The 26,687-nt window shown below is 41.5% G+C and overlaps 1 protein-coding gene across 4 annotated transcripts; it reads right to left on the reverse strand.

Moving 5' to 3' along the window:
• Window positions 1-43: 43 nt before the first annotated feature.
• LOC101158092 (protein NLRC3) lies at window positions 44-26,218 on the reverse strand. 4 transcript variants are annotated; one of them, XM_011473405.3, is made up of 14 exons: window positions 25,972-26,218; window positions 24,663-24,833; window positions 23,294-23,407; window positions 22,324-22,437; window positions 11,596-11,828; window positions 9,597-11,475; window positions 9,228-9,401; window positions 8,468-8,644; window positions 7,892-8,065; window positions 7,116-7,289; window positions 4,385-4,558; window positions 1,787-1,960; window positions 1,345-1,518; window positions 44-672 (listed from the first exon to the last, which is right to left on the reverse strand). In XM_011473405.3, exons 1-14 carry the CDS (start codon window positions 26,133-26,135, stop codon window positions 648-650), a joined length of 3,921 nt encoding a protein of 1,306 aa, XP_011471707.2. In that variant the 5' UTR covers window positions 26,136-26,218; the 3' UTR covers window positions 44-647. The 4 variants fall into 4 exon arrangements, with proteins under 4 accessions (XP_011471707.2, XP_023821833.1, XP_078791901.1 ...); XM_023966065.2 differs by having other exon boundaries at window positions 9,597-11,478; XM_078935775.1 differs by lacking the exon at window positions 25,972-26,218 and adding an exon at window positions 24,916-25,002 and having other exon boundaries at window positions 9,597-11,478.
• Between the last annotated feature and the right edge of the window lie 469 nt (window positions 26,219-26,687).

Genomic DNA, 26,687 nt, shown 5'->3' on the forward strand with positions numbered 1-26,687 from the left:
CACTTGTGGGAAAGAAGATTCCAGCTGAAGATTTGGCAGATCATGTTTTGTAGAAATGGTTAAATAACATTTTATTCAAATGTACATTATAATATGTTTTGATTGGTAGACGTTAGCTAGTTTCCAACTGAATACATGCACTGTCATATGCTTTCTGACATCAACTTCAGTGTTAAAACATTAACTTTATGTGGAGTTTTATAAATGCAATTCTCTATATGTCCATTGTGTGGATTTGTAACTTTCCTATTGCACATTTATGTCAACAGTGGGGCTGATCTCAGTTATTTGACAATAATGTTGGGGCCGTTGTTTCTCTTCTCCTCCCTCATAACACGGTCCACTCAGAACATCTGCTGCTGGTTCACCTGATGGGAGAATCCTGTCGTGTGGAGGATCTGAGTTTTTGTTGGGTTTTCCTTGGTGGAGATCAGATCTTCCTCCCATGGTGGGACTGTTCTGGGTTGTCCTCTCTGAAGTGTTACAGTTTTATCCTCATGCGCACCGACATCTTAGATCAGTTCCCACAGAAGCTCAGGGACGCGCATCATCCCAGATTCCTCCACCACTCTTCTCCTCGCAGTAACACAGTCCAGTCAGAACATCTTCAGGTCCAGCTGATGGTCCATCGCGATGCTGCTCCAGTTCTAGTGTGTCCAGTCAGTGGTCCATCTATTGAAGAACAAAAAGCAGAGAACAGATGAGTGTTTGGCCTCGTGTTCAGAGCAGCAGCTTCCAGTTAGCTCTCAGGTTAACTTGCTGGAGCTCAAAAATCTCCCACCTTCACCCACTTTCAGCATCACGTCTGTTTACTCTGAATAGGAACCAGGAACCATGACTCAACTTCTAGATAACATCATCTAGAGGAATAAGAACCGCCATCCACATGGAGGCTGTCCATCAACAAAATCACCTTAGATTAACGCCTTATGTGCACTTCTAATAGTTTCTCATTTTAAAATTTAGAATATTCTTAAATAAGTTTTTTCAGTTTAGTTAATATTTATTTATTTCCATGATTTTTAAAATTTACGTTTACAAAATCCTCATGAAATCATGTTCCGATTTCATTTAACAGAGTCATCAAACTCCGTAGTCTGAGTGTCCATAGTCTGAATGAAGTTGTTATCTTTTGTGATTCATTGTAATGTAGTTTGGATTTTTTTCCCCAATGTTTTTTTTTAAATATTTTTGTCTGAACGTAATAGTCAAATGTAATCTTGTTATTAGCTGTTTTTAACTGAGGCTGATTTTAAATGTATTTTAGTACATCAAGATGTGAAATGAAAGGATATGATCTCCAAAGAGGATCAACAGGGCTTCCTTCATGGCAGAACTGCTGACCTCAGGTTCTTCAGCTTGAAGTCTGGACTCTGCACCAACTCAAGGAGCTGCTGAACGTCTGACTGCTGCAGGTTGTTGCAGGTGAGGTCCAGTTGCATCAGATGGGACGGGTTGGACCTCAGAGCGGAGACCAGAACATCACAGCTGACTCTTGACAGACTGCAGTACCCAAGTCTGGAGAAGACAAGAATCTTGCTCTTAACTAGACATCCATCAGCTCTGGCATCAACTACCATTATCTCCTGCTTTTTTCTATCTAAGGATGCTAAACTAACCCAAAAACGTTTAACATCTTTAGATTTTGTGTGTCTGTGGTTGTTTTCTGAATCATAAGGTCTCCCCCACATCAATGTGGTTAAAATAACTGGTTTCCAGATGAAACCCAAACATCTGCAGTGTTTTATTTGAATGGAGTTTCAGCATCAACAGGTGGATAACTGACCCCAGAGCCTTCAGTCTGCAGTCTGGGCTCTTCAGAAAACCACACAGATGAAGAACTCCTGAATCCCGGAGCTCGTTCCCGTCCAGCTCCAGATCTGTCAGGTAGGACGGGTTGGACTTCAAAGCCGAGGCCAAAGCTTCACAGCTGACCTCTGACAGACTGCAGATCTTCAACCTGGATGCAGACAGAGGCTGTTGGCGTTAAAACAAATACTAAACAGTTGTTGTTTTTTAAATAATAATACAGCTTCAGCATTAAATTAATACTCCAATACAAGTAAAAGCACTTTGAATGCACTCACCTGTAACCCTATGCATCAAAAAAATGTTTTGAAGGTGTCGCCTTATACAACGTTCACACTGAACGTGATTTTTGCTGCAAATTTGCTTTGCTTTTGACACAAAAGCCATGAAGTGTTTGTATAAACCTGACGCTCCCGCGGCCCATGGGAGGAGCTAGCGTCAAACGTTTTTAGCTACCTTTCTACGTCATGGAAGACGTGGGTGATGTGGAGACATCAGGTTCATTTTGAAGGGCTTTACAAAAATGTAGCAAACTGTGCTTTTCATTGCTATGCGGATGATCCACAGATATACATGCCAATAACCTAGAAGGATGCCTTTTCCATCAGCTCTTTGAGTGAGTGCTTGGAGGAAATAAAGACTTGGACGGCTCTTAACTTTCTCCACCTCAATGAGGAAAAGACAGAGGTGATTGTCTTCGGTTCCAGTGGAAACAGTGAGTCACACCCAATAGCTCTGGGCTCTCTCACTCAATCGGTGAAACCTACTGTCACAAACTTAGGAGTGAAGATGGACATTGGTTTTAATTTGGACAAGCAGATCAATGGTGAGATCCAGCTTCTTTCAGTTAAGGCAGCTGGCTAAAGTTAAATCATTTTGATCAAGAAAGCACTTTGAGACAGTAATCCACGCCTTTGTTACAACTCGGCTGGATTACTGTAACTCTCTTAATAAACTCGGTAATTTCTCTCTCTCCTTCGACAATTCCTCCATATTTCCCTCCCCTGAGGTTATGGGTCTGGGTGTCCTCCTTGACAGCACTCTCTCATTCTCTGCCCACATCAATAACATCACCCGCTCCGCTTACTTCTATCAGGGTAACATTCATCGTCTCCGTCCCGCTCTCTCTCCTCACTCTACAGCTGTCCTGGTCCACAGTCTCGTCATCTCCCGTATCGACTACTGCAACTCCTTCTTTCTGGACTACCATGAAAAACCCTCCGTAAGCTTTGACTGGTTCAAAACTCAGCTGCTCTAATAATAACCCAAACCCCCTCCATTCACCACATTACACCCATCTTCCAGCAGCTTCATTGGTTACCACCAGTACCTCACTGGATCACTTATAAAATCCTTGTTTTAAGCTTCAAAGGCCTCCACAGCTAGAGCTCCTGACTGTTGCACCCACTACTCGCTCCCTCAGGTCCTCTTCCTCCCTTTGGCTGTCTCATTACCATGGGGGGGTAGAGCATTCAACAGCTCTACCCCACAACTCTGGAACCCCCCCCCCTCTGATCTACAAAATATAGACTCACTCTCTCAGTTTTCCAAACATCTCAAAACTCACCTTTTTCAAATATTTAAACTGCTGTTTTAACTGTTAACTTATTTTGTCTTTTTATGGAGTTTATTGTTGTGTTTTTATGTTTTTACATACTGTTGTACTGTGAGGCGATCTTGAGTGTCCAGAAAGGTGCCACATAAATAAAATGTATTATTATTATTTACTCTGGTGTCCTTCACTCATCCTTGTCTCCAGTTAGTGCAGAACGTTGCTGCACGCTTGTTAACTGGAACGTGGAAGAGAGAGCATATCACACCAGTCCTGGCTTCTCTCCACTGGCTGCCTGTCCATTGTAGAGTTTTTAAATCTTTAAATGGTCTGGCTCTGCCCACCTCTCCGAGCTGCTACATATGCATTTCCCTTCCCGCTTGCTTAGATCAGCTGACCAGCTGATCCTGGATGAAGGACATGGCAGAAACTCAGAGGGGATGGGGTATTTGCCATTGCTGGCCTCATCTTGTGGAATGCACTCCCTATGCAGGTTAGGCAGGTTAACCCGTTCATTAAATGATTTTAAATCCAAGTGAAAAACTCACTTTTTCTCCCTGGCTTTTAACTCAGTGTGAGGCTATGTTTTTATGTTTTACTTATTTAATTTATTGATTTTATGTTTGTTTTAGTTAGTTGTTTTGTTGTTATTCTGCCTTGTTAAGCACTTTGGTCAGCTTCTCTAAAACGCTTTATAAATAAAGTTGACTTGACTATAAAAATGTCGGTAATCCTGTTTCCATGTCTGGGTTTATCAGAACCATATCCAACATTAAAGTAGCCGTTCAATCTTCTGTGATGCTTCGGCAGCCGTTGCTTTTCTGCATCCACTTTACTGAGTTTGGGTCAAGAGTTGGTTTTGCTTCATCAAAAAGTTTGTGAAAGACTAACTTTAACTAAGCTAATATGAAAAACATCTTTAGAGTCATACATTTTTTCTGGAATATCTGTTACTGTTGGTGATTCTGAACAGATTCTAAAGTGAGCTTTAGAAGACGTTCAACAAATAAACTGAGAACGGACCTCAGAGCCTTCAGTCTGCAGTCTGGACTCTCCAGAAAACCACACAGACGGAGAACTCCTGAATCCTGGAGCTCGTTCTGGGCCAGGTCCAGTTCTGTCAGGTGGAACGGGTTAGACTTAAGGGCAGAGGCCAGAACCTTACAGTTGACCTCTGACAGACTGCAGTTCATCAACCTGAAACATACAAATGATTCAGGAAGAAGGTTAAAAGCAGCAAAAACGTCAAAGTTTATAGAATGCTGTTTAAACCAAACACTATGGAAGACTAGGAGAGTCTTTGAGAAGTAAAGCATACACATTACTAAGTAGTTTGTAATTTGTTTAGAAAATTTGTTTAGTAATTTCCACTGAGGAAACTAAGGTGTTGAATGGTAATAAATTTACCTCTGTTGGAAGCAGTCATAACAAAAGTGGTGACCAATCAAAGAGCAGATTACATTATGGAACCAGTTTTTTCCCTGCTTGAAGCCCCGAAAGTGTCAAACAGAAAATAAATAGAGGCTTAAAATGTGATCGCTAAAGTTATTCCCTCTTTAATCTATGAAGGGAAAATGTCAGTAACTTAGTTCACCTTTAAGAAAATAATATTTAAAAATGTAAATTTACATGTGCAAGTCAGAACATGTATTAACCAATCAATGAAATTCATAAATCCTGTTATTTGGGGCAGTTTAGAAGGGTTGCCCATTACGTGGATCGCAATTGACCAGTAAATCTCAAAGGAAGGATGGGTAGATTACAGGCCATGGAAAAAAAATAATTAAAATTCCTGTCAGCCAATCAGCGTACGTCACTTAATTGACAAGCAGAACGGCAAACCGAACATCTTCTGAGACACACAAAGGGAAAGAAGTATTTGATCCCTCGCTGATTTTGCAGGTTTGTTCATTTATAAAGAAATTGTCAGTTTGTGTCCCTATGTGGGTTCATTTAAACAGTGAGAGATAAAATAAGAAAAGAAACACTTTTAGGAATTTACGGAAATGTATTTGCATTTCATTAAGGGAAAAGAGTATTTGATCCCTCCTGCTGGAGAGACTTCATGGTAAAGTAGCCCCGAGCAGAGAAACGCCCCCATAGCATAATGTTTCCATCTCCATGCTTGACAATAGGGGTGGTGTTCTTGGGGTCATGGGCAGCATTTCTTTTCCACCAAACATGGCAGGTGGAGTTGATGCCAAAGAGCTCAGTTTGGGTCTGAGAACAGCATCTTCTCCAAGTCACTGTCTAAATCATGAAGGTGTTCTTTGGCGGGCCGCCACATGTCTTCTTAACCCTTGTGCTATCCTAGGCACTTTACCATTGGGAGTGGGGTCATCTAGACCCACTAGACTTAAGTTTACAGACTGTCAACCTTTTTTCTTCAATGATTTGTGATCTTCACTGGTGTCCATGGATTACATGAAATCTTTCCACCTTTATCCACCTTTGTCATGGTAGGGAGAACACGTCAATGTAAGGGTGGGGTCATAGGATAGCACAAGGGTTTAGCAGGGGGGACTTTGGGAGTAGCACAAGATGTTAAAGCATTGCAGCATGAAGTATTCCCAAGGGTTTTCTTGGTGACCATGGTTCCAGCTGCTAACTCCTGTGTAGCTTTAGGCTGATTTCTTAATGTGCTCATCATCATAGAAACCCCAACAGGTGAGATCTGGTTTGGAGCCCCATACCTACAGGTGGATTGATGGTCATGTTGCACCAACAGTTGTCTGCTTAACCCCACAGCTTCTTGCTGATGGTTTTGTAGTCCATCCCAGTCTTGTTCAGGTCTACAATCTTCTCCCTTAAATCCACTGAAAGCTCTTTAGTCTTTTGGAGAGTTTGGAGTCTGACTGATTCTGTGGACAGGTGACTTTTCTACACGTGATTAGTTTAAACAGGTGTCTTCAGTTCAGGTGACAGGTTGTCTAGGAGAGTCTAAGTGGTCTGTGTGAACCAGAACCCTTAATAGTTACTAGGGGACCAAATTCTCAATGAAGTACATATGCATTTATGTAAAGTCTTCAAATTAGATTTCTCCATTTTCTTTGTGATTTTCTGTCTCTCACTATTCAAATAAGCCTACTGTTAAGTTTACAGACTGTCAACTTCTTTTTCAGTGGACAAACCTAAAAAGTCAGGAAGGGATCAAATACTTATTTCATTCCCTGTAAGTCACTTAACATGTGTCCAATAACTCTGAGTACCATGCTCTGCTAGCAGATGTGAAGTTTTCTGCCTCCTAAAATTTAGAAAAGTGTGAGCATTCAGCGTCAGATTCCTAACTGAGGATGTAGCTGCTTATTTTTTCTCCACCGGATCCAAGGTCAGTAAAGAAAAAAGAACCTCGAACAGAATGCACATGGAACATGTCCGTTGTCGGCCCAGCCCAGGCTGCGGCGCTGTTGACATGACAACACAGGTCCAGGTTGAAAGGGAAATGTACATCATGTTATCTTGTTGTAATCTTACTTATTCGTTAAAATGTATCAAGTTAAATTCAAATAATTGTTTGATTCACTTTAAAATCTGCCTTTTGTTTATTTTCAAGTTTACACATTTAAGTACATAAACATTAACACTTTGTTTTGTGTACATGTGTATGTAGACGTGGAAATTGTGTTTTGGAAGGCTTTCCTGGTCTTCCACAAAAACAGAATACAGCTGATTAAACACAAATCAAACTGTGCAGGGATTGATTGACGCATGGATCTTCAGTTTTTTGTAGCTCTGCTACAGCAACAGAACTGACCCCAGGGTCCTCAGTCTGCAGTGGGGGCTCTCCAGAAGAGTACACAGATGCTTCACTCCTGAATCCTCCAGGCTGTTTGAACACAGGTTCAAGCGCTTCAGATGGGACGGGTTGGACTTCAGAGCCGGGACAAGAGCAGCACAGCTGACCTCTGACAAGCCGTACTTCTGCAAACTACATACAGGACAGGACGAGACAGGACAAGACGAGACAGGACAAAGAGTCTTTATTGTTCTGATTTTGGCGATTTTAGTGATGGAACTAAGTATTTTAAACCTTTTTCAACTCAATTTATGTTACGTTAATTTTATGTCATTTTATTTGATGTTAATAATGTACTTTTTACTTATGTCATTTTATCTACAGCGTCTTGGTGGCTAGCCATGGTCAACACGGGACAGAGGACAAAAATTAGCTAAGGCTACAATCTTGCGTATTTACAGTGTTTTTTTTTTTAGAGCACTTCAAACTGTGTAATGCATGCAAGTCCGTTTATTAAATAAATAAAAACAAAAGAAATGTCATTTTGTAGTGCACAACAAGACTATTTTCCAGCAGCTCTTTGCAATAAATACCAATACAAGTACAAATGAATGTACAGTAAATTCGAACATTGCCCAAAAATATAATATACAGCAAGTATATCTCAGTGTGTTGGCAGGGGTTAGGGGGTTATGTTAACAGTTAAATGATCTAAACAAAGGGGACATCTACACATACTTACATCAAAGAGCTTCAAATACACAAAGTCTAACAGTAGGAGTCAGAGAACTGACCTCAGAGTCCTCAGTCTGCAGCCTGGACTCTGCAGAAAAGCACACAGATGAAGGCATCCTGAATCCTGGAGCTCATTCCAGCCCAGGTCCAGTTCTCTCAGGCAGCCAGAGTTAGACCTCAGAGCTGAGGCCAGAACATCACAGCTGATCTGTGACAAACTGCAGTTCTTCAACCTGAATTCAAGCATAAAGTTGGTGGTAAAGAAATATTGTACATTTGTATGTATTTTTGTATGTGAAACAATAAAAAAGTTTTGCTGTTGAACGAAAGTTCAAAAATCCCACAGAGAAGATTTCAGAGCACTGTCTAGTGGGTCTAGATGACCCAACTCCCAATGGTAAAGTGCCAAGGATAGCACAAGGGTTAGAGTATTTAATGTGCATGTGTTTTAATTTCATTTGGCCAGGACATTGAACCAACAGCCCTCTGCCTCAGAAATTGTAAAATGTCTGAATTTGTACCAAACATGAGTTTAGTAAAGCAGCATCTCTCTGGGGTTGTAGAATATTAACCTGAAGTCTGAATTTTAAACAACTTTTTGATCATTTTGATTTAAGCAAAACTCAAAGTCTGACCTCAGAGCCTTCATCCGGCAGTCCGAACTCCCCAGAAAAGCACACAAATGAAGAACTCCTGAATCCTGCAGGTTCTTGTTGAAGCTCAGGTCCAGTTCTGTCAGGTGGGATGGGTTGGACTTCAGAGCTGTGGCCAGAATAGCACAGCTGGTCTCTGACAAGCTGCAGTCCTTCAACCTGAACCCAACAAGACCAGCTTTTGTAAAATCATGAACCAAGTGTTTTTTGGATGGATAATTTATTTCAGCAACATTCAAGTTTTTCTTTTTTTCTTTTTGGCTTGTCTCTGCAACTTGATTTAACCATGGAAGAGTTCTCTTTGTGTGTGAGGATCTCAGACTAAAGACTCCTTTGCAGGGTGTCTGGTGTCTTTAGAGATACGGTTAGTCATTCCAAAGACACTCAAATTGGAACCACTACATCTACCTATTCAGAAGAGCAGGTTACAGTCAGAAAGAATGCTACCATGATCACTTCTTTTGAATACATTTTAGTTTTGGGACAAAGACCCCTAGGCAAGACCAAGGACAGACAGTAAAGACTTTATTCTTTGGCTCCTCCAATACGTTGAGATGGGAAATTATGAGGTCTGGGCATCCTTACTGAGGCTGTTGACCCATGAACCAATGCAGCAGAAGATGGATTAAGTGAACTGAGTGAGATCTCCTAAAACACAGCCATGTTTTTGCTTGAACTTCAGTAATGCAAGATTAGGAAACTTCAGTAGTAATTTCCTAACAAGCAGTGTCATTTTTCTGACCTCAGAGTCTTGAGTATGCAGTTTGAACTCTCCAGTCCAGCATAAAGGATCTTCACCACTGCATCCTCAAGGTGTGTCTGACTCAGGTCCAGTTCTATCAGATGGGATGGATTAGAAGTCAGAGCTGAGACCACAACTTCCCAGTTGGTCTCTGAGAGATGACGTCTAGCAAAGCTGTAATGAGACCAATAATTAGGTATGAACTCCACTTCCATTTAATCAACCACTCCAATGAAAATTGTGTTTTCAGGAAAGGGGATGGGGTTTCACTGAATCAACAGTCTCGTCCACAACTCAGAGGTGAATTTCCAATGAACTGCTGAACTTTTGTAAAATTAAACATCTGAACTATGTCATATCCAGACTTACCAAAACCTCCTGCAGTTCCTCACCGCTGGGATCAGCCTCCTTTGACCTTCATATGTCATGTTGTAATGATTGAGGTTCAGCGTATCCACAACTCCCTCTGACATTTGGATCAAGTAGGCCAAAGCGGAACAGTGTATCTCTAAAAGTTTCTTCTTTGATCTGTTTCTTGGTTTCCACAACTCTTGAATCTCCTGGCAAACTGCTAAGTCCTGCATCTCAACCAGACAGTGAAAGATGTTGATGCACCTGTCAGGAGAGGACTGGTCACTGTTCATCTCTCTCAGGTTGTTGATCATCTTCTGGGTGGTTTCTGGACTGCTCTCTGTCTGACCCAGCAGACTTCCCAATACTCTCTGGTTGGACTCCACAGTGAGGCCATGAAGGAAACGGACAAACAGATCCAGGTGACCAGTTTGACTCTGCAGGGATTTCATCATGACTCTTTTCAGGAATTCTTCCAGAAGAAGAAAACATTGATTGTACTTTTTAAAAAAATTAAAAACATCAAAGAAATTCAGAATCCTTCCAAAAAAAGAATTTGGCCTTGAGGCCATGTCTGGACCATCTTTAAATAAAGGCCCCAGGAAGTTCTCTACCACCTCTGTCTTCTTGTTGTTGTAGCAGTGGATCATGTAAACTGCAGCCAGAAACTCCTGAACACTCAGATGAACAAAGCTGTAGACTGGTTTCTGGAAAATCTCACACTCTCTTCTGAAGATCTCAGTACAAACTCCTGAGTACAAAGAAGCCTCTGTGACATCCAGACCACACTGCTCCAGGTCTTCTTGGTAGAACATGATGTTTCCTTTCTCCAGATGTTCAAATGCCAGCCTCCCCAGCTTCAGAAGAACTTCCATGTCAGCCTCTGTCAGCTCCTGTGGATTCTCCTCATGTTCCTGCTGGTATTTGTTCTTCTTCCTCTTTGTCTGGACCATCAGGAAGTGTGAGTACATGTCAGTCAGGGTCTTAGGAAGCTCTCCTCTCTGTTCTGTGGTCAACATGTTCTCTAGAACCACAGCAGTGATCCAGCAGAAGACTGGAACTCCACACATGATGAAGAGACTCTTGGAGGCCTTGATGTGGGAGATGATTCTGCTGGACAGATCTTCATCACTGAATCTCCTCCTGAAGTACTCCTCCTTCTGGGAGTCAGTGAAGCCTCGTACTTCTGTTACCCTGGAGACACAGGACGGAGGGATCTGATTGGCTGCTGCAGGTCTGGAAGTGATCCAGACCAGAGCTGAGGGAAGCAGACGTCCCTGGATGAGGTTTGTCAGAAGAACATTGATTGATGACTTCTGAGTGACATCAGACACCACCTGACTGTTGTTGAAGTCCAGAGAAAGTCTGCTTTCATCCAGACCATCAAAGATGAAGAGAATTTTCCAGACAGACAGCTGCTCTGCTGGGATCTTCTGGAAGGTTGGATGGAAACGTTGGATGAGAGTGAGAAGACTGTGCTGCTCATCTCTGATCAAGTTCATCTCCCTGAATGACAGAGGAACCACTGCACTGATGTCTTGGTTCTCCAAGCCCTCGGCCCAGTCCAGAGTGAACTTCTGCACTGAAAAGGTTTTTCCAATTCCTGCGACACCAATGGTCAGAACCACTCTGATGGATCCATGTTGGTCAGTTAGGGCTTTGAAGATGTCCTGGCACCTGATTGGAACATCATGAAGGATCTTGGAGACTCTCTCCAGCTGCTTCACCTCATGGTGGGTATTAACTTCTTCTCTCAGTCCCTCTGTGATGTAGAGCTCAGTGTAGATTCTGTTGAGGGGAGTTCCTTTTCCTGTTTCATCGGTTCCTTCAGTCGTATTTTCATATCTTCTCTTCACACTGACTTGATGTTCATCTAAAGGCTCCTGGAGACCAACATCTGCTGAAAGACAAGAAAACAATGAAAACAGAACAACATCTTTATGTCTGTTCAAGTCAACACCAGGAGAAGTCCAGTTTTCTGAAATGAGTCCATCATCAGACAGATGTTTAGTCTTACTTTGGATGGTTCTGCTCTGACTGGTCTGCAGTCCAGCTCTGCTTCTGGGTCTTTCTACACATTTTGGACAGGAACAGAGTCCTGATGGATCAGACTGGTCCCAGTACGAGGTGATGCACTGCCTGCAGAACCAGTGTCCACAGCTGGTAGAGACTGGATCCTTCAGGGCGTTCTGACACAAAGAACAGCAGGACACCTGCTCTTCTTCGCAATTAGTATTCTCATTGCTCTGTCTGTTTGATATAAAAAGTAAAACATACAAACAGAACTAATTAAAGAGGCTGTTCTTTCTGTTTATGACTGTTTCAGTGTTTGACTGTGGAATTCACTTGGACTTGAATTATCTTAATGGGATTTGAGTTTTTAAATCATACTTTTGGCCAAATCTCTGTTGGAGGATTCTTTTACCAGGTGGAAGAGGACTCTAAAGGCCCGTACACACCGGGACGAATATTCGCCAGGCGTTATTCGCCAGCGTTTTTCGCCACGTTTTTTGTGTTCACACCCAGGCGATTTTCGCTGACGATGAGTGGAGTGAACATGCAATTTCATTCCCTGACATTAGATGGCGCTTAATGTAAAACAGAAATACTCCTGTACACAAGGTGGCGCTGCGCAACTTTACGCTTCTTAAAGTCGCTTTTCACTCAGAAGAAGAGAGCAAGTATTTACACGCTTGTCAGAATCAAACAAAGAAAACATGAATATTTCAAGCACCAGTAGCTCCAACTGGTGCTTGGTTCGGGGATGTTTTAGAATGTCCGTCATTATTGCTTCGCGGCTGTGTAGACGCTACTTGGCGTCTATCTTCTTCGCTGGTATGTGTGCTCAGCAAGGCAGTTTTGTGTTTGAGCGCCCCCAAGTTGTGTTTTACTGTAACTTCAGAAGCTCCAGACACGTGAGCAAAAGCGCCGTTCTTATTGGTCGAGTAGATTTCGACGCGACGCGTCAAAAAAAAAAAACGAACCCGAGGCGTTTTTTTTTTTTGACGCTTTAACGCGTGGCGTTTTTTCGCGTCGGTGTGCACACTCTCATTGGGGCCCTTTGTTTAGTCACGAGGCGTTAAACGTCGGCGAAAATCGCCGGCGAAATTCGTCCCGGTGTGAACAGGCCTTTAAGGTTCTTCCAAAACACGTTTATCTACCCATCAAAGTTTCTTTTCCAAAGTTAAAAGCTAATGGAGAATTAAGGTTAATCATGCGAAGACTCCTTATATTTGGAGCAAAAGGTACTGTAACTAGATATCTGTTGGGTTCAAACAACCTGCAACATCATAACAATTCAAAAAGGAAAGAAAGACCAACGGACAAAGGTACCTTTACGAGGAGAGCAGACAGAGATCTACCCAGTAAACAATCTCTCTCCACTCTCCTCGTAAAGGTACCTTTGTCCGTTGGTCTTTCTTTCCTTTTTGAATTGTTATGATGTTGCAGGTTGTTTGAACCCAACATTAATTTGGTCCCTTCGAGCCGGATACCAACATACCTGAGGATTTCAGCGAGCGTGGTGGGCCCCAGGAGACTGTGGCCACAGCTGACTCCTAGGTGAGTCAACCCTTTGTTGGAACTGGTGCCCATCCCGTTGGCTGGAGTCCAAAAGGTTGACGGTATACCGAAGGAGAAAGACAACGGAAAGGACGACGGAGTCCTGTGAAATTCCGTAAGTACGGACGGCGGGGTCCTTGAAATCCCGTACTATTTGGTTGGACGGCGGAGTCCGTGAAATTCCGCGTTTAAAAAGAAGTAAAGCCCTGAGAATTCTAGACACTATCAGGCAAGGACGGCGGGGTCCTGGAAATCCCGTAACATTTGGTTGGACGGCGGAGTCCGTGAAATTCCGTGTTAAATAAAATAATGAAAAGAATACATATATGTATGAATAGATATGATATACAAAATCCCAGTACCATAACTTTCAGATGTAGGAATTAAAGATAATTAAAAAGCCGGCATTTATAAATTAGTAAAGTAAAGAGTGTGTGAATGTTAATGTGATTTTGTGTGCAAATCGCCGTATTTGCTGTTTGTTTCTTGTTGCTGTGTTTTGTTGTTGTTGTGTTTAGCAAATCGCTGAATTTGCAGATTGTGTTTTTTGAACTGCTAAACAAGTGTTTTTTGTTTAGTTTTTAAAAATGAGAAAGGCACAGAGTAAGGAAAGTCCAAAAGAAAGTTTGCAGAGCAAGGATTGGAAGTATGTGGAAAGTCTGGATCCTGCAAAAAACGAGCATTTGGATAAATGGGTAAAAGACTATGGATTTAATGGAAGGTTAAACACTCAGAAAATAATTGCATTACAGGATGCGATTAAAAAAAAGACAGGAAAAGATCGGAAGAAAATGCAGAAAGCAGGATTTAAGTCTACGGAATTTTGGTTGAGAGAGGCGGAAAGAAGGGAAAAAAAAAGGGCAGTGCGGCATCAGAGAACAGGAGAGAGCAGAGGGAGGGGGCGCGTGCACGAGCCTGCAGGAAGGAGGACGAGAACGTGCAGGAAGGAGGAGCGCCTGCTCCATACAGAGCAGATGTTAACAGCTCTCTTTACCCCCAGTTAGTAAAGGATCCCCCACCTAATGATGGGGAATCCTCTCAAAAAGGAATGTTGACTAGATCACAGACAGGGCAGTAATTACAGTGGTCAAAAACGATGGGAGAGGGACTTTCTCCTCTCCCCTCTGCACCTGAAGAAACTTCAGCAATGACAGAATCATTTCCAATGATCCAGGTTGCAAACCCCCAGGCAGGAGATGATCAACTCCGACTATTTTAGTGTATAGGACATGGACAATGGAAGATGTTAAGAAAGCTATAGAAGGTGTGATTTATTACAAAGCAGATGTGCATCAGTTTGTGCAGGACATGGAAAATTTGAGTGGAAGTGTTTTATCATGGTGGAGGCAGCCGAAGAAGGAGAGGTTCCAGAGAGGACATGACAGAAGAGGTTTGAGATGTCATGAGGATGTCAGAGAGGAGCTTATGGTAACCCCTTTTCAGGGTGTTGGACCTGTGGAAGAGAAGGAAAAAGCATGACAAGGCCAGGGGACAGGGAGCTTTGCATTTTTTAATGCAGGACTCCCTGAAAAGCAGAATGATGAGTCAGATGGAGATGATGAGGTGTTGATGAAGTTCTAGGATTTATTGGCTTATGCAGATGTGAAATCAGAAATTAAATTAAGGATAAATAGGAATGTGATGATTTTTTTTTGTATGACGATGGTGCATGTAGGACAGCTATCAAAGAACAAATTCCAGGCGCAAAGCCTGCAGCCACGCGAGTTTCAGTGAAAGCAGCAAACGGTCTTTTTCTCAGTTAGAGTTAGTGCAACTAAAATCACTTTTACGCAATTGTATGCAGTGCAGCTGTAGCTGCAAAAATGGGGGAAAACATGTTGAATTTTAAATCACCTTTGGCACGTCTTCATGCTGAATGGGCACAATCAGCAGTGGCAGGATCTGGGGGATATGGTTAGGATGGGGGAAAGTGCTGATGACTGGATTCCAACACTATCACCCCACATCCAGGGAAGTCCCTCAACTGGACTGACTCGAGTGGCTTTGTTTTGGACAACTTCTGTTAAAATGGGTGTGCATTTGGAAGAAAAACTAAAGGACTGGGCCAGATGATTATTAGCATTAACTGAGGAGGAGGAAGATCTGTTAAAGGATCTCCCTGACACTCTGTGGTCTAAAGGACCCACAGATGTAGGGTTAATTAAAGGCGCTTTACCAGTGCAGATTAGACCAAAAACAGAATATAGACCATGTGTCGACAATACCCTTTAAGACCAGATGCACAAGAATGTATTAAACCAGTAATTTCAGATTTAATAGCTGCAGGAGTAATTATAAAGTGCAATAACTCACCATGTAATACTCCTATATTTCCAGTGAAAAAACAGGCGCCCTCCACTGGTTGGAGGATGGTATGAGACTTACAAGCAGTAAACAATGCAGTTATTCAAAGAGCACCCTGTGTGCCTGACCCCTATACATTACTGAACTCCTTAGGATCGGATGCAGCCGCCTTCACAGTGGTAGACATCAGTAATGCATTCTTTCCTGTGCCTGTCCACAAGGACAGCCAGTACTGGTTTGCGTTCACATATGACGGCCAAAGGTACACTTACACTAGACTACCCCAAGGTTAGTGCGAAATGATAGCGAGCATGGCAAAAATTCCAACCTCCAGGGGAAGTAAAAAAATAATTTATGTGGATGATGTTCTGATAGCATCACCAGAGAAAAGAAAAACTTGTATGAAGGATTCAGTGGCACTGTTAAAACATTTAGCTGATGAAGGCCACAAAGTTAGTAAAAATAAATTACAGCTGTGCAGGGAACAGGTAAAATATCTTTGTCATATTTAAGCGCAGCAGGACGCACAATTATGGAAGAATGGAAAACTGCAATTCTGCAAGCACCAAATTCTCTAACGAAGAAGCAAATTATGTCATTTTTAGGTCTGATTAATAATTGCAGGAACTGGGTACCAAACTATGCTGAAATAATGGTTTCTCTCGAAAAGTTGATGTATGACAACATTTTAAAAATGAATTCCCCTGTAACCTGGACACAAGAAGCGGACATGGCCTTTGGTAACATTAAACAGGTTCTGGTGTCCAGCACAGCCTTAGAGTTACCTGATTATAGTAAACCTTTTGTATAAATGGTTGACTGCAAAGGTAATTTATTGACCTCAGTTTTAGTCCAACAACATGGAGACAAAATGAAACCTGTAGCTTATTTCTCTTCAAAATTAAATGGTGTGGCATGTGTACTGCCGCATTGCGTTAGGACACCAATTGCGGCATCAGTGGCAGTAGAAGTAAGTGCAACAATAGTACTATTCCACCCAATGACCCTTAAGGTTTCGCATGCAGTTTTAGCATTACTTTTACAGATGGGCTTAACTTTTTTTTGTCGCCTGCGCGACACTTATCCTTCATGGCCGCATTACTGTTCCAACCGCACCTCTGGATTGAATGGTGCACCCAGTTGGACCCTGCTACAATGTTGCCACTTCCTTATGGTGGAAGTGTGTATGATTGCCAAGAATTAGCAGAAAAAACAGCACAGAGCAGAAATTACCTAATAGATCAACCACTGACGAAAGGTGTAATACTTTATGTAGATGGTTCTTCAAAGAAAAATGAGGAGATTGACAAAGAAATACTTAAAGAAATGCAACAACGGAGATTGGAACCTGAAAAAGAGCTCTGGAACAAACATAATGCTAAACTCCTAAATAGTATATATGTATGACCAGAAAACAAACCCTCTTTTATAAAAAAAAAAAAAAACTCTTTTTAAATGGGCAGCTATATTGACCCATGGGGTGGCCCATGGGTCAACGGGGGGAATGATGGGAGAGGTAAACAAATATTGGATTTACAAATATTGGATTTAATTCTTATTCAAAAAAATTTTTTATAGGAGCATGTAAGCACAATGCTCAGGGAAATCTTAGACCAACACGAGGGAAGTTTCCAACTTCCGTTTCAGGTTATACACATGGACTTGATAGAATTAAAAGGAAAAGTTCTGTCTGGTCATAATAGATGCATTCTCTAAATGGACTGAATTGTTCCCAACAAAACATCCTGATGCAATAACAGTAGCCAAAGCATTATGCACAGATATAATTCCTCGGTATGGTATATCTGTAAAAATAAATAAAAATAATAATTATTATTATTATTATTTTTAGTGACAATGGTTCTCATTTTGTTAATCAAATTATGAAAATGATAGGAACTATGTTTCACATTAAAACAATAAGAAAATAACAAAAAAGGATGCCCACTCCATCAGCCCTTTAATTAAGTGCTTGAATGAATTAAAAATCTGGATGGCTCTTAAATTTTCTCCACCTCAATGAGGAAAAGACAGAGGTGATTGTCTTTGGTCCCAGTGGCAACAGTGAGTCACACCCTAAAGCTCTGGGTTCTCTCACTCAATCGGTGAAACCTACTGTCACAAACTTAGGAGTGAAGATGGACATTGGTTTTAATTTGGACAAGCAGATCAGTTCGGTGGTGAAATCCAGCTTCTTTCAGTTAAGGCAGCTGGCTAAAGTCAAATCGTTTTTCTCAAGATTAGTTCTGTGAGACAGTAATCCTCGCCTTTGTTATATCTCGGATTGATTACTGTAACTCTCTTTACTTCGGTGCCCCTCACTCATCCTTGTCCCATCTCCAGCTGGTGCAGAACGTTGCTGCACGCTTGTTAACTGGAACGTGGAAGAGAGAGCATATCACACAAGTTTTGGCTGCCTGTCCATTTTAGAGTTGTTTTTTAAAAAAAAAAAAATCTTTTATTTGTTTTTAAGTCTTTAAATGGTCTGGCTCCACCCTACTTCTCTGAGCTGCTACACCTGCATTCCCCTTCCCGCTCACTTAGATCAGCTGACCAGCTGCTCCTAGATGTGCCAAGGACACGGCAGAAATTCAGGGGGGATGGAGCATTTGCCGTTGCTAGCCCCAGCTTGTGGAATGCACTCCCTATGCAGATTAGGAAGGCCCGTTCGTTGAATGATTTTAAATCCAAGTTAAAAACCTTCTTTTTCTCCCTGGCGTTTAACTCGGTGTGAGTTGATGTTTTTATTGGTCTTATTTATTTTCATTTAATTTATTGATTTTATGGTGTTTGTTTTAGTTTGTTGTTTTGTTTTATTCTGCGCTGTTAAGCCCTTTGGTCAGCTCCTGCTGTTTCGAAAGCGCTTTATAAATGAAGTTGACTTGGCTTGACTTGACATTGACTTAAAGAATCACTGTGCGTACCACCTGCAAAGTGCTGGATTAGTAGACATAATGACTGGTACAATTAACAATAGGCTGAAGGAATGTATTGAGGACACTGAGGACAAGTGTCTAGATTTAGTGAAATTGTGCATAAAGTTAACATTACCAGTGTAATAAGGCCAAGACCCTTTTTGGAAGACTTTACAGGTTACCACAGTTTAAAAACCAATGGGAGACTAATAAAGAAGCAAACCTGGCTGACTATATGAGGGCCATTTTAGTAAAACAAAGAGAAATCTTGACTAATGAAAAACCTTTTGCCCCTCAGCAGGAAAACCAGCTTTTAGAACCAGGTGATTGGGTTCTGATAAGAAGCATCAAGAAATAACACTGGTATTCACCCAAGTGGGAGGGGCCATACCAGGCACTGCTGGCCACTCCTACTGCAGTCAAATTCGCTGGAAGATCCACCTGGGTTCACCTGACATATTGTTTATATTGTAAAAAGGTCATCTCGACTGGAAACTCAAAGGTGGAAGGTGAGCTAAAGTCTGATAATAGGGTGGACTCAGACGTTTAGAGTCTGGGTAGACCCGAAAGTCAGTGAAGCCTCCTGTAAAGCCACCAACCCATATAGACGACGAAAAAAGAAATAACAGTTGGTCGAGATGGTAAACCAAGGTTTTCAAATTTGTGTGAAATGTATTGTTGTTGTGATCATAACCATTGTTATAGTGTGGCATACCTGGCAGTACTTGCGCCCCCCTGGGTATGAAAATGGAACAACCCTTTCGACTGAGAGGAGGACTGTAAGTCCACCCACTAATGTTTGCCCAAGACGACTAATGGCTAAAGGAAATCCACTAAACCCAGAGAATACTGCTACTATTTTTAACTTGCAACTCTTGAAACTAAATTCTGTTACCTTTTTCAGTGTTTCCTATGACGGTTTACGTTTTGGTTGCTGAAATGTCTGGTATTTATCCTCACAGATGGAAACCTCGCCATAAGCGGGAAGTGTGGCTGACAGACACTGACCCTACTTACATAGACGCCATAGGGGTTCCTTATGGAGTACCAGATGAATGTACATTAGTTCATCAGGTGGCTGCCAGCTGGGAATCTTCCCTCTGTTGGTGGTGTACGATTGTCAAAGGCGTGGACAGGATCAACTACATCCACTACAACGTCCAAAAAATTAGGTAACTGGACACGAGAAGGGTTTGAAGCTGTGCATGAACAGCTTTCTGTTACATCTATAATGGCATTCCAGAACAGGATCGCTCTCGACATGCTGATGGCTGAAAAGGGTGGCGTGTGCACCATGTTCAGTGAACAGTGTTGCACGTTCATTCCTAACAACACTGCTGCAGACAGCAGTCTGACCAAGGCCATAGAGGGCCTTTGCACTCTCAATGGTACGATGAAGGACCATTCCGGTGTTGATACCACCATGTGGGACTCCTGGCTGGATGTGTTTGGGAAGTACCACTCATTGGTAGCTTCCGCTTTGGTGTCCATAGCTATATTTATGGCCATCTTGACCTTGTGTGGATGCTGTTGTATTCCTTGCCTGCGTTCTTTGTGCAATTGTCTCATCTCCACAGCTATTAGACCTGAAGATACCCAGCTGCGTCCCATCTGTGTAAGTGACTCCAACAAACACCCTCCAAGTGTAAATGTGTTTGTGCTCTTAAACGTGATCTTACAGTTAGAAATCTTGTGAAGTGTCTAACTAATAGTGATGTTAAGTTTGCGCAGATATGGATAAACAGGGGGGAGTTATGTTGGAATAATGTATATAGGTTATCTCATATTTGCTTATTTTATGCATCACCTTGCTATATATGTATAGGTGATTTAATCATGTTTGCAGAAGTGTCTGTGTGTGTCCAAATCTGTTTCACAGGAAGGTGGAGGTGACACCCTAGGGAGAAAATGTTTATCTTTGCAACTTTTCAGCATTCTCCTGAGAACCTGTGTTAGCTATGTCTAAAATGAATCGAAGGACGCTCTGTGTTAGTTTATCTGTGAGAAACGGCTTTGCAGGTCCAGAGATTATTTGAGAAGACTGTGGAAGGATGGACATGTTGCAATAAATGCTTTCTGATAGCGCTGCAGCTGTGTTTTTATCTGTTTCCCCTCCTTAGAGCTCAGCGCATGTGTAACTTAGGGACAACCCAAATCAACTTATTAAAAGAGGAGGCAGCAGAATTTGCGCCAGAGTGGAGAGAGATTGTTTACTGGGTAGATCTCTGTCTGCTCTCCTCGTAAAGGTACCTTTGTCCGTTGGTCTTTCTTTCCTTTTTGAATTGTTATGATGTTGCAGGTTGTTTGAACCCAACAATATCCCCAAACATCTCAAATGATCTAAGAATAGTTGTCTCCAACAGCTGATTTTTTCACACCAAACTGTTTACGTATTGCAGATTCATTCTTCCCAGTCTGGTTCAGGTCGGCAGATTTGTTTCTGGTGTCCGTTGACAGATCGTTGGTGTTGGCCATAGTGGAGTTTGGAGTGTAGCTGTTTAAAGGTGTGGACAGGTGTCTTCTATACAGATAACCAGTTCAAACTTATGACACGAGGGCAGTCGAAGAATGAACACTAAAGGAAGAAGAAGAAGAAGTTGCCAGTCTGTGATGGACAGAATTCTTGCTTGTTTTCAGTTGATCAAATATGTATTCTACTGAGGAATTTATCAATTATTTCTTTAAAAGTCCTACAATGTAAGTTCTTGGATTCTTTCATCCTTTTCATCTTTTTAAGTGGGAGAACTTGCATGATTAGTGGGCAGCAGAATACTTTTTTGCCCCAGTATACGATCAATTAAATGGGGGCAGTCCATATTGGTATATCAGTCAGTGAGAGTGGTTTTCTTGCACATCTCAATGCTGCAGAAGTGAAAACAATTATCCTTCCAGTTGGCTCGTCTCACACCCACAGTCGTCCCTGCACCCATCTAGATAAAGCACATCTACTGGACTATTTAAACATCTAGTTGTAGAGTTAGATAAGTTCATTCTTCTCTAAGAGTTCTGGTAAATCGCCTGTCCGTCCTGGGGGAGGATCCCTGCTTCATGTGGACACCCCTGAGGTTTGTTCTTTTTTTTCAGAATCTGTTTTTTTAGGGTTTTTTTTCCTACTGAGAAGGTAAGGAAAATAGCAGGGATGTCCAGTTTAGTTTAGTCTGTTTAGTTTAGTTTAGGTTAGCAATCAGCTATTGAACTCTGTGGCTTTATGTTCTCTATGATTTCATGTTTATTACATAATCATTTAATTACCGATATGAAGCCCATTGAGACGAGAATTGTTGTAATATTGGGCTTTATAAATAATATAAAATTGAAATGAATTGTCATTCATCCAAATTGATTCATTCAAAGTCAACTGGAATTGGAGTTTTTTTATTCCAGATGTTTTACTTTTTCTCAAAGAGGCTCTCTAATTTTTAAACCGCTTGGTTTTTTGAGAAGGCTACTTGATTTGAGAAATGGTCCTGCTGAGATCAAAATTTATAATTCTTTCAGAATAAAATTCAATAACTTTTTGGAGTAAAGGTGAGACTTCTTTAATAAAAGATAAATGAAGTCCTGTTGACGTCTGTTGCTTGTTCTTGGAGTAAACCTGAAGCCTCCATCAGCTGTGTTGATGTGGAATGGGAAGACTCCCACGTCCTGGATTTAGAGAATCCTGGGTGACTGAATATCTTTATAATCATGGCTGACGTCTCAGCTAACATATTATTATGTGATCACCGATTGGTGATCCCACAAAGAACTACAACCTTCATGCTACTTCAAATCTTCCTGAATCTCTGAAGGTCTTTGCTGCTTTTTGTACACTTGAGTAACATGTGTCGTGTGTCGGGTCATTATCAGGAAACCAGCAGGACCAGGTGTGATCTTTGGATGAAACCTTAGGACCTACAGAGCAGCATAAAGAGGATCACAGTGATTCTCCCTAAGCTCTGTTTAGAACAGAGACTATATCTTACTTTGAGTTTGAAGGTTCAGTTTTGAAGTTTGGATTCTTGTCTTTGGACCAGTCACTGTTCATGGACATGCAGCTGGATGCTGAAGAGTGGACTCTGTGTGTGATCAGCTGACCTCTGCAAACAAACACAAGAGCTCTGAAGGATCTGCCATATGTGGAGGAAAACAGACAAGCTCACAAAGAACAGAAGGTGGTAAAACTGTTGTTTGGTAATCTACTTTAATTAGGAAACTACAAACACTTCAATGCAGAAGCCATAACTTTCCACCTGAAAAGGGTAGTTTGGCCCCCCGAGGTAGGATGAGAGCTGCTGCCCCAAGTGAAGGAACTTAAGTATCTTGGAGTATTGTTCACTAAACTCTCAATTTACTGGTCAACCAATGGTCCCAGCAGTAAAACCAAACCAGGGGATTTTAAATTAAGTTCTTTCTTTGTACATTTTTTAACGGTTTCCCTGTGGAATTCACTTGGAGTTTGATCGACTATAAAAGCTTGATGGAGGTATGAGATTTTCAATCATACTTCAGGCCGAATCCCTGTTGGATGATTCTTTTACCCAGGGAAGAGAATTCCAAAGATTCTTCTGGAATAAGTATCTATGGTCATCTGGGTATCCTATCCAGCTTATATAGCTGATGGAGAATTTAGGTTCTTTATGTGCCGTCCGCTTCAGATGTGGAGCAAAAAGTTTAAGAACGACTGCAGATATCGTTAAATATTTCGAATGATGATCACAATGGCTGGCTAATGTCACTGGTACTGTTTAGAAATTTTCCTATGCCAAACTGGTACTTTTGAAGCAGTCCTGTTGTCTAAACTGTGTTCAGACAAATAAATATATGATAATATTATCAGGAAACCAGCAGGACCAGGTGTGATCTTTGGATAAAACCTAAGGGCCTACAGAGCAGCATAAAGAGGATCTCAGTGAGTCTCCCTCAGCTCTGTTTAGAACAGAGTCTTACTCTTACTCTGAGTTTGAAGGTTCAGTTTTGAAGTTTGGATTCTTGTTTTTGGACCAGTCACTGTTCATGGACATGCAGCTGGATGCTGAAGAGTGGACTCTGTGTGTGATCAGCTGACCTCTGCAAACAAACACAAGAGCTCTGAAGGATCTGCTGTATGTGAATGAAAACAGACAAGCTCACAAAGAACAGAAGATGGTACAAATGTTGTTAGGTATCAAGGGTTCAACTGGGAAACTAGGAATAAAATAGAGTATAGCTTGTCAGAAAATGTATAAGCCGAATCACACTTTTTAATTAGCTAGAAAATATGTAATAAAATGATGTGAAAGCTGTCCAATATGTGCATCAACGTTAACATCCGACTCAATCAAAGTCAATTCAGTCGCCATTTTTCTAAGATATGGACGCCACCATGTTGGAGCCGGGATGTCGTCAGTGTGCAGTGATAGGTCCAAAATCAATCACAAGTTTTGAAGGTTGGAGGTAGTTGCCAGCAGGCACTACAGCAGGCAGCGGTAGGGCGGTCGACCCATGATCATAAGATTGCAGGTTTGATTCCTGTCTTGAGCAAGACTCTGAACCCCACCTTGCCTCTGGTGGTAGGTTGGCGCCTGTGTTCGCCAACGAAGCCGCCACCAGTGTGTGAATGTGTGTGTGTGCATGAGTGAATGGGTCTGTGACTGTAAAGCACTTTGGGCCTTCGAAGAAGGTAGAAAAGCTCTATATTAGTATACGCCATTTACCATTTATTTCATATAAGGCATCTGATTGGTCAGTTTCTAATGCTATATTATAAATAAGGACTATCAAGACCATGTAGAAATAAAAGGTATTAATGCCATAAAGATTATTCTGACCAACAGAATGAGTATTTCTCAGAAGTCTATGGGACTTCTGGCTTCTTGGAAAGGACTTTTAAACAGGAAGTGGGAGTATATGAGAACTGGATTGATTTGCCCCTCCCTCCACTTCTCATGTACACAGACAATGTAACAGATCACTGTGGTGTAAACATCTACAAATAGAAACAGACTCAGTGGAGACTTTTTATCTTACAACCCTTTGTTCTTTAAGACGCATAAAAGACCAGCGGAGTGTTCCATTTGTTTAGAGCTTTAGGGGAATTTTGAAGTTAATCATCAACAGAACTTGGGTTTCCTCATAAAAAAAAGAGAGAAGCAGAAAAAAAGAATTGGATCCAAAGTTCTCTGTGTAAATCATACTTGGTTTATGAAACTCTAAAAATTTAATTTTTTTGTCTCAGCATTTATTCTCTGAGACATGAACAGACCATAGAGCTTGGAAACTGCAGACAGACGAACATGGCAACAGGACAAAGCGGGAAGGAACGACTGATAACAGAAAGTCTTACTTTGTGTTGGAGGGTTCAGGTTCAGCTCTGAAGTTCTGATCTGTCTTCATGGATTGACGGCTGCATGGTGAAGCCTGAGCTTCATCCTCCTCTGAGCTGCTCATCTTCACCAGCAGTTGGAGTTCAGAACTTGTCGCGTACGTCGCACACAGGCGTTCTTCAAGTAGGACGCTGTCTCACAAACAGTAGAAGGTTAAAGTTTGGACCAACTCAGCTGGATGTTCTGCTCCGCCCCTGTCCTATCACCATTTACCTGATTCACCTAAACTCTTTTCTTTCTTCCTCAGAAGTGATTAACCCAAAGAACATCTAATGTTTCTGACAGATCAGCTTCCTACTGTCTCTTTAACCCATCAGAACCTTTGTTTTCCCTCATAAAGACACTGTGTGTGTGTGTGTGTGTGGGGGGGGGGGGGCGGCACTGGTGTCCCCACTAGTTCTTATGGGTTAAGGCATTAAAATGAAAAAGTTACATCAGAATTGCTCTGTTTATAGATGTATTGGACTATCATATTCAAGAGGAATTTTCTAATAAAAAAAAAGCTTTCTTTAAGAAAATCCAAAGAACATCCTGCAGTGACAACACAAGTGCTGTGGTCCGGCTGTGACACCAGGGGGCAGCAGTGTCCCGCATACTTGGAGGGGTGAGTCACTTGTTTTTTCAGGGAGCAGACAGTTGTCTTTCAAAATAAAACGCCATTTGATGTGAAGGCAAATAATTTTTCATGTGAATGCAATGTGCATTTTAATGTGAAAGGTTTACCACAAGGTCATCTTTTATTATTTTTTGGTTTATCAGCATAAAACAGGTTGAAAAAGGAACTTTATGGTCAAAGCGGAAGTGAAATGACTTTTACTGCATTTAACTGACAGTCAGTGACGTGTGGTGAGGTTGATTGCTGGTGAGGCACGTGGAGTCAGATTTACAACTGAATATTTGAATATTGAACAGAATATTTTGCTGTTCATCCAACAGCAGGTAACAGAATGTAAAATAAACACAAGAACATATTTGTCCTATATAGAATATTTATTTTATAGACATGGACAGAACACTCTTCTTGTATATAAATTATTCATACTGTAAACACATTCAAGCATACAGATGTGTTCAGCACACATTTGACCCTCAGTAACTTTTTCTAGTATTTTTCCAACTTTAAATTGTGGTTCTTTAATCAGTGTTATCAAATGTTGGCTGTGAAAATGATCATAAAATAATTATTTAAGGCCTTGTTTTACTTCCATTTTTTCCATTTTATCCCATGTTATTAAAAAAATAACAATTATAAACTATGTTTGGCCTTACTTTTTGAGTCCACGTGCGATCCTTTCCCACAAAAAGCTCTGTGATCTGTTGGAAAAGTCCTTATTTTCCTTTAGTTTCATGAGTCTCTCCCTCTCAGTGAAGACAGACTCCTCGGTCTGTTCTGTCAGCTCACGTCGGCCCCCTGCTGGTGAGGCCAGCCTCATCTACAGCCTTTCCTGCGGGCCTACAGCAGCGTTCTGACTGCACGCCTCTGTTTGATTCCCGCGGTCAGACATGAGGCACAGCAGCATCAGAGCATCCCCAGGTGTTTACGCTACGTCTGTGATTGCGCAACATTCACATTCTGCAATTTTAACCCCAGAAACTGTGGAAAACGTGTCGAGTTGACTGAAAACGTATGTTTAACGTAGATTAGTGGGAAATAATATTTCCTAATGTACATTTTTTCTATTTTATCACAATAAAATTGAAATCTAAAATATAGAAATACAGCAATAGAAATATAAAATCACGACAGATGAGGCGGAGCCTCTTCTGGCCGCACCTCACTGCTGACAGGAGAGTTAAATTGTGGTTGTGAATATGAGGAATGTGTCATTTTTAAATACCAAACATGTCTGAGTAAACAGAGTGAGAGTGAAATGGCGCAATGCCAAAAGACCAAATTTCAGCTAAATATATGAAGCCTGCTGTTTTAGTTCTGTCCTGCTCATTTGAATGGGTTGTTTGCCTTTAAGCAGTGAGATCAGAGTTTT

This window comes from Oryzias latipes, chromosome 18 (genome assembly GCF_053564925.1).
Source record: "Oryzias latipes strain Hd-rR chromosome 18, Olatipes_Hd-rR_3.1".
Taxonomy (NCBI): Eukaryota; Metazoa; Chordata; class Actinopteri; order Beloniformes; family Adrianichthyidae; genus Oryzias; species Oryzias latipes.

Bases quoted from the DNA above. Each gene is read 5' to 3' on its own strand.
- LOC101158092 (XM_023966065.2), bottom strand. From the start codon at position 26,135: ATGAGGCTGGCCTCACCAGCAGGGGGCCGACGTGAGCTGACAGAACAG. The intron at 24,834-25,971 runs GTAAGGCCAAAC...TTTGTGAGACAG, and splicing joins ATCGCACGTGGACTCAAAAA to CGTCCTACTTGAAGAACGCC. The intron at 11,829-22,323 runs GTAAGATATAGT...TATATCAAACAG, and splicing joins ACTGAACCTTCAAACTCAAA to ACAGAGCAATGAGAATACTA.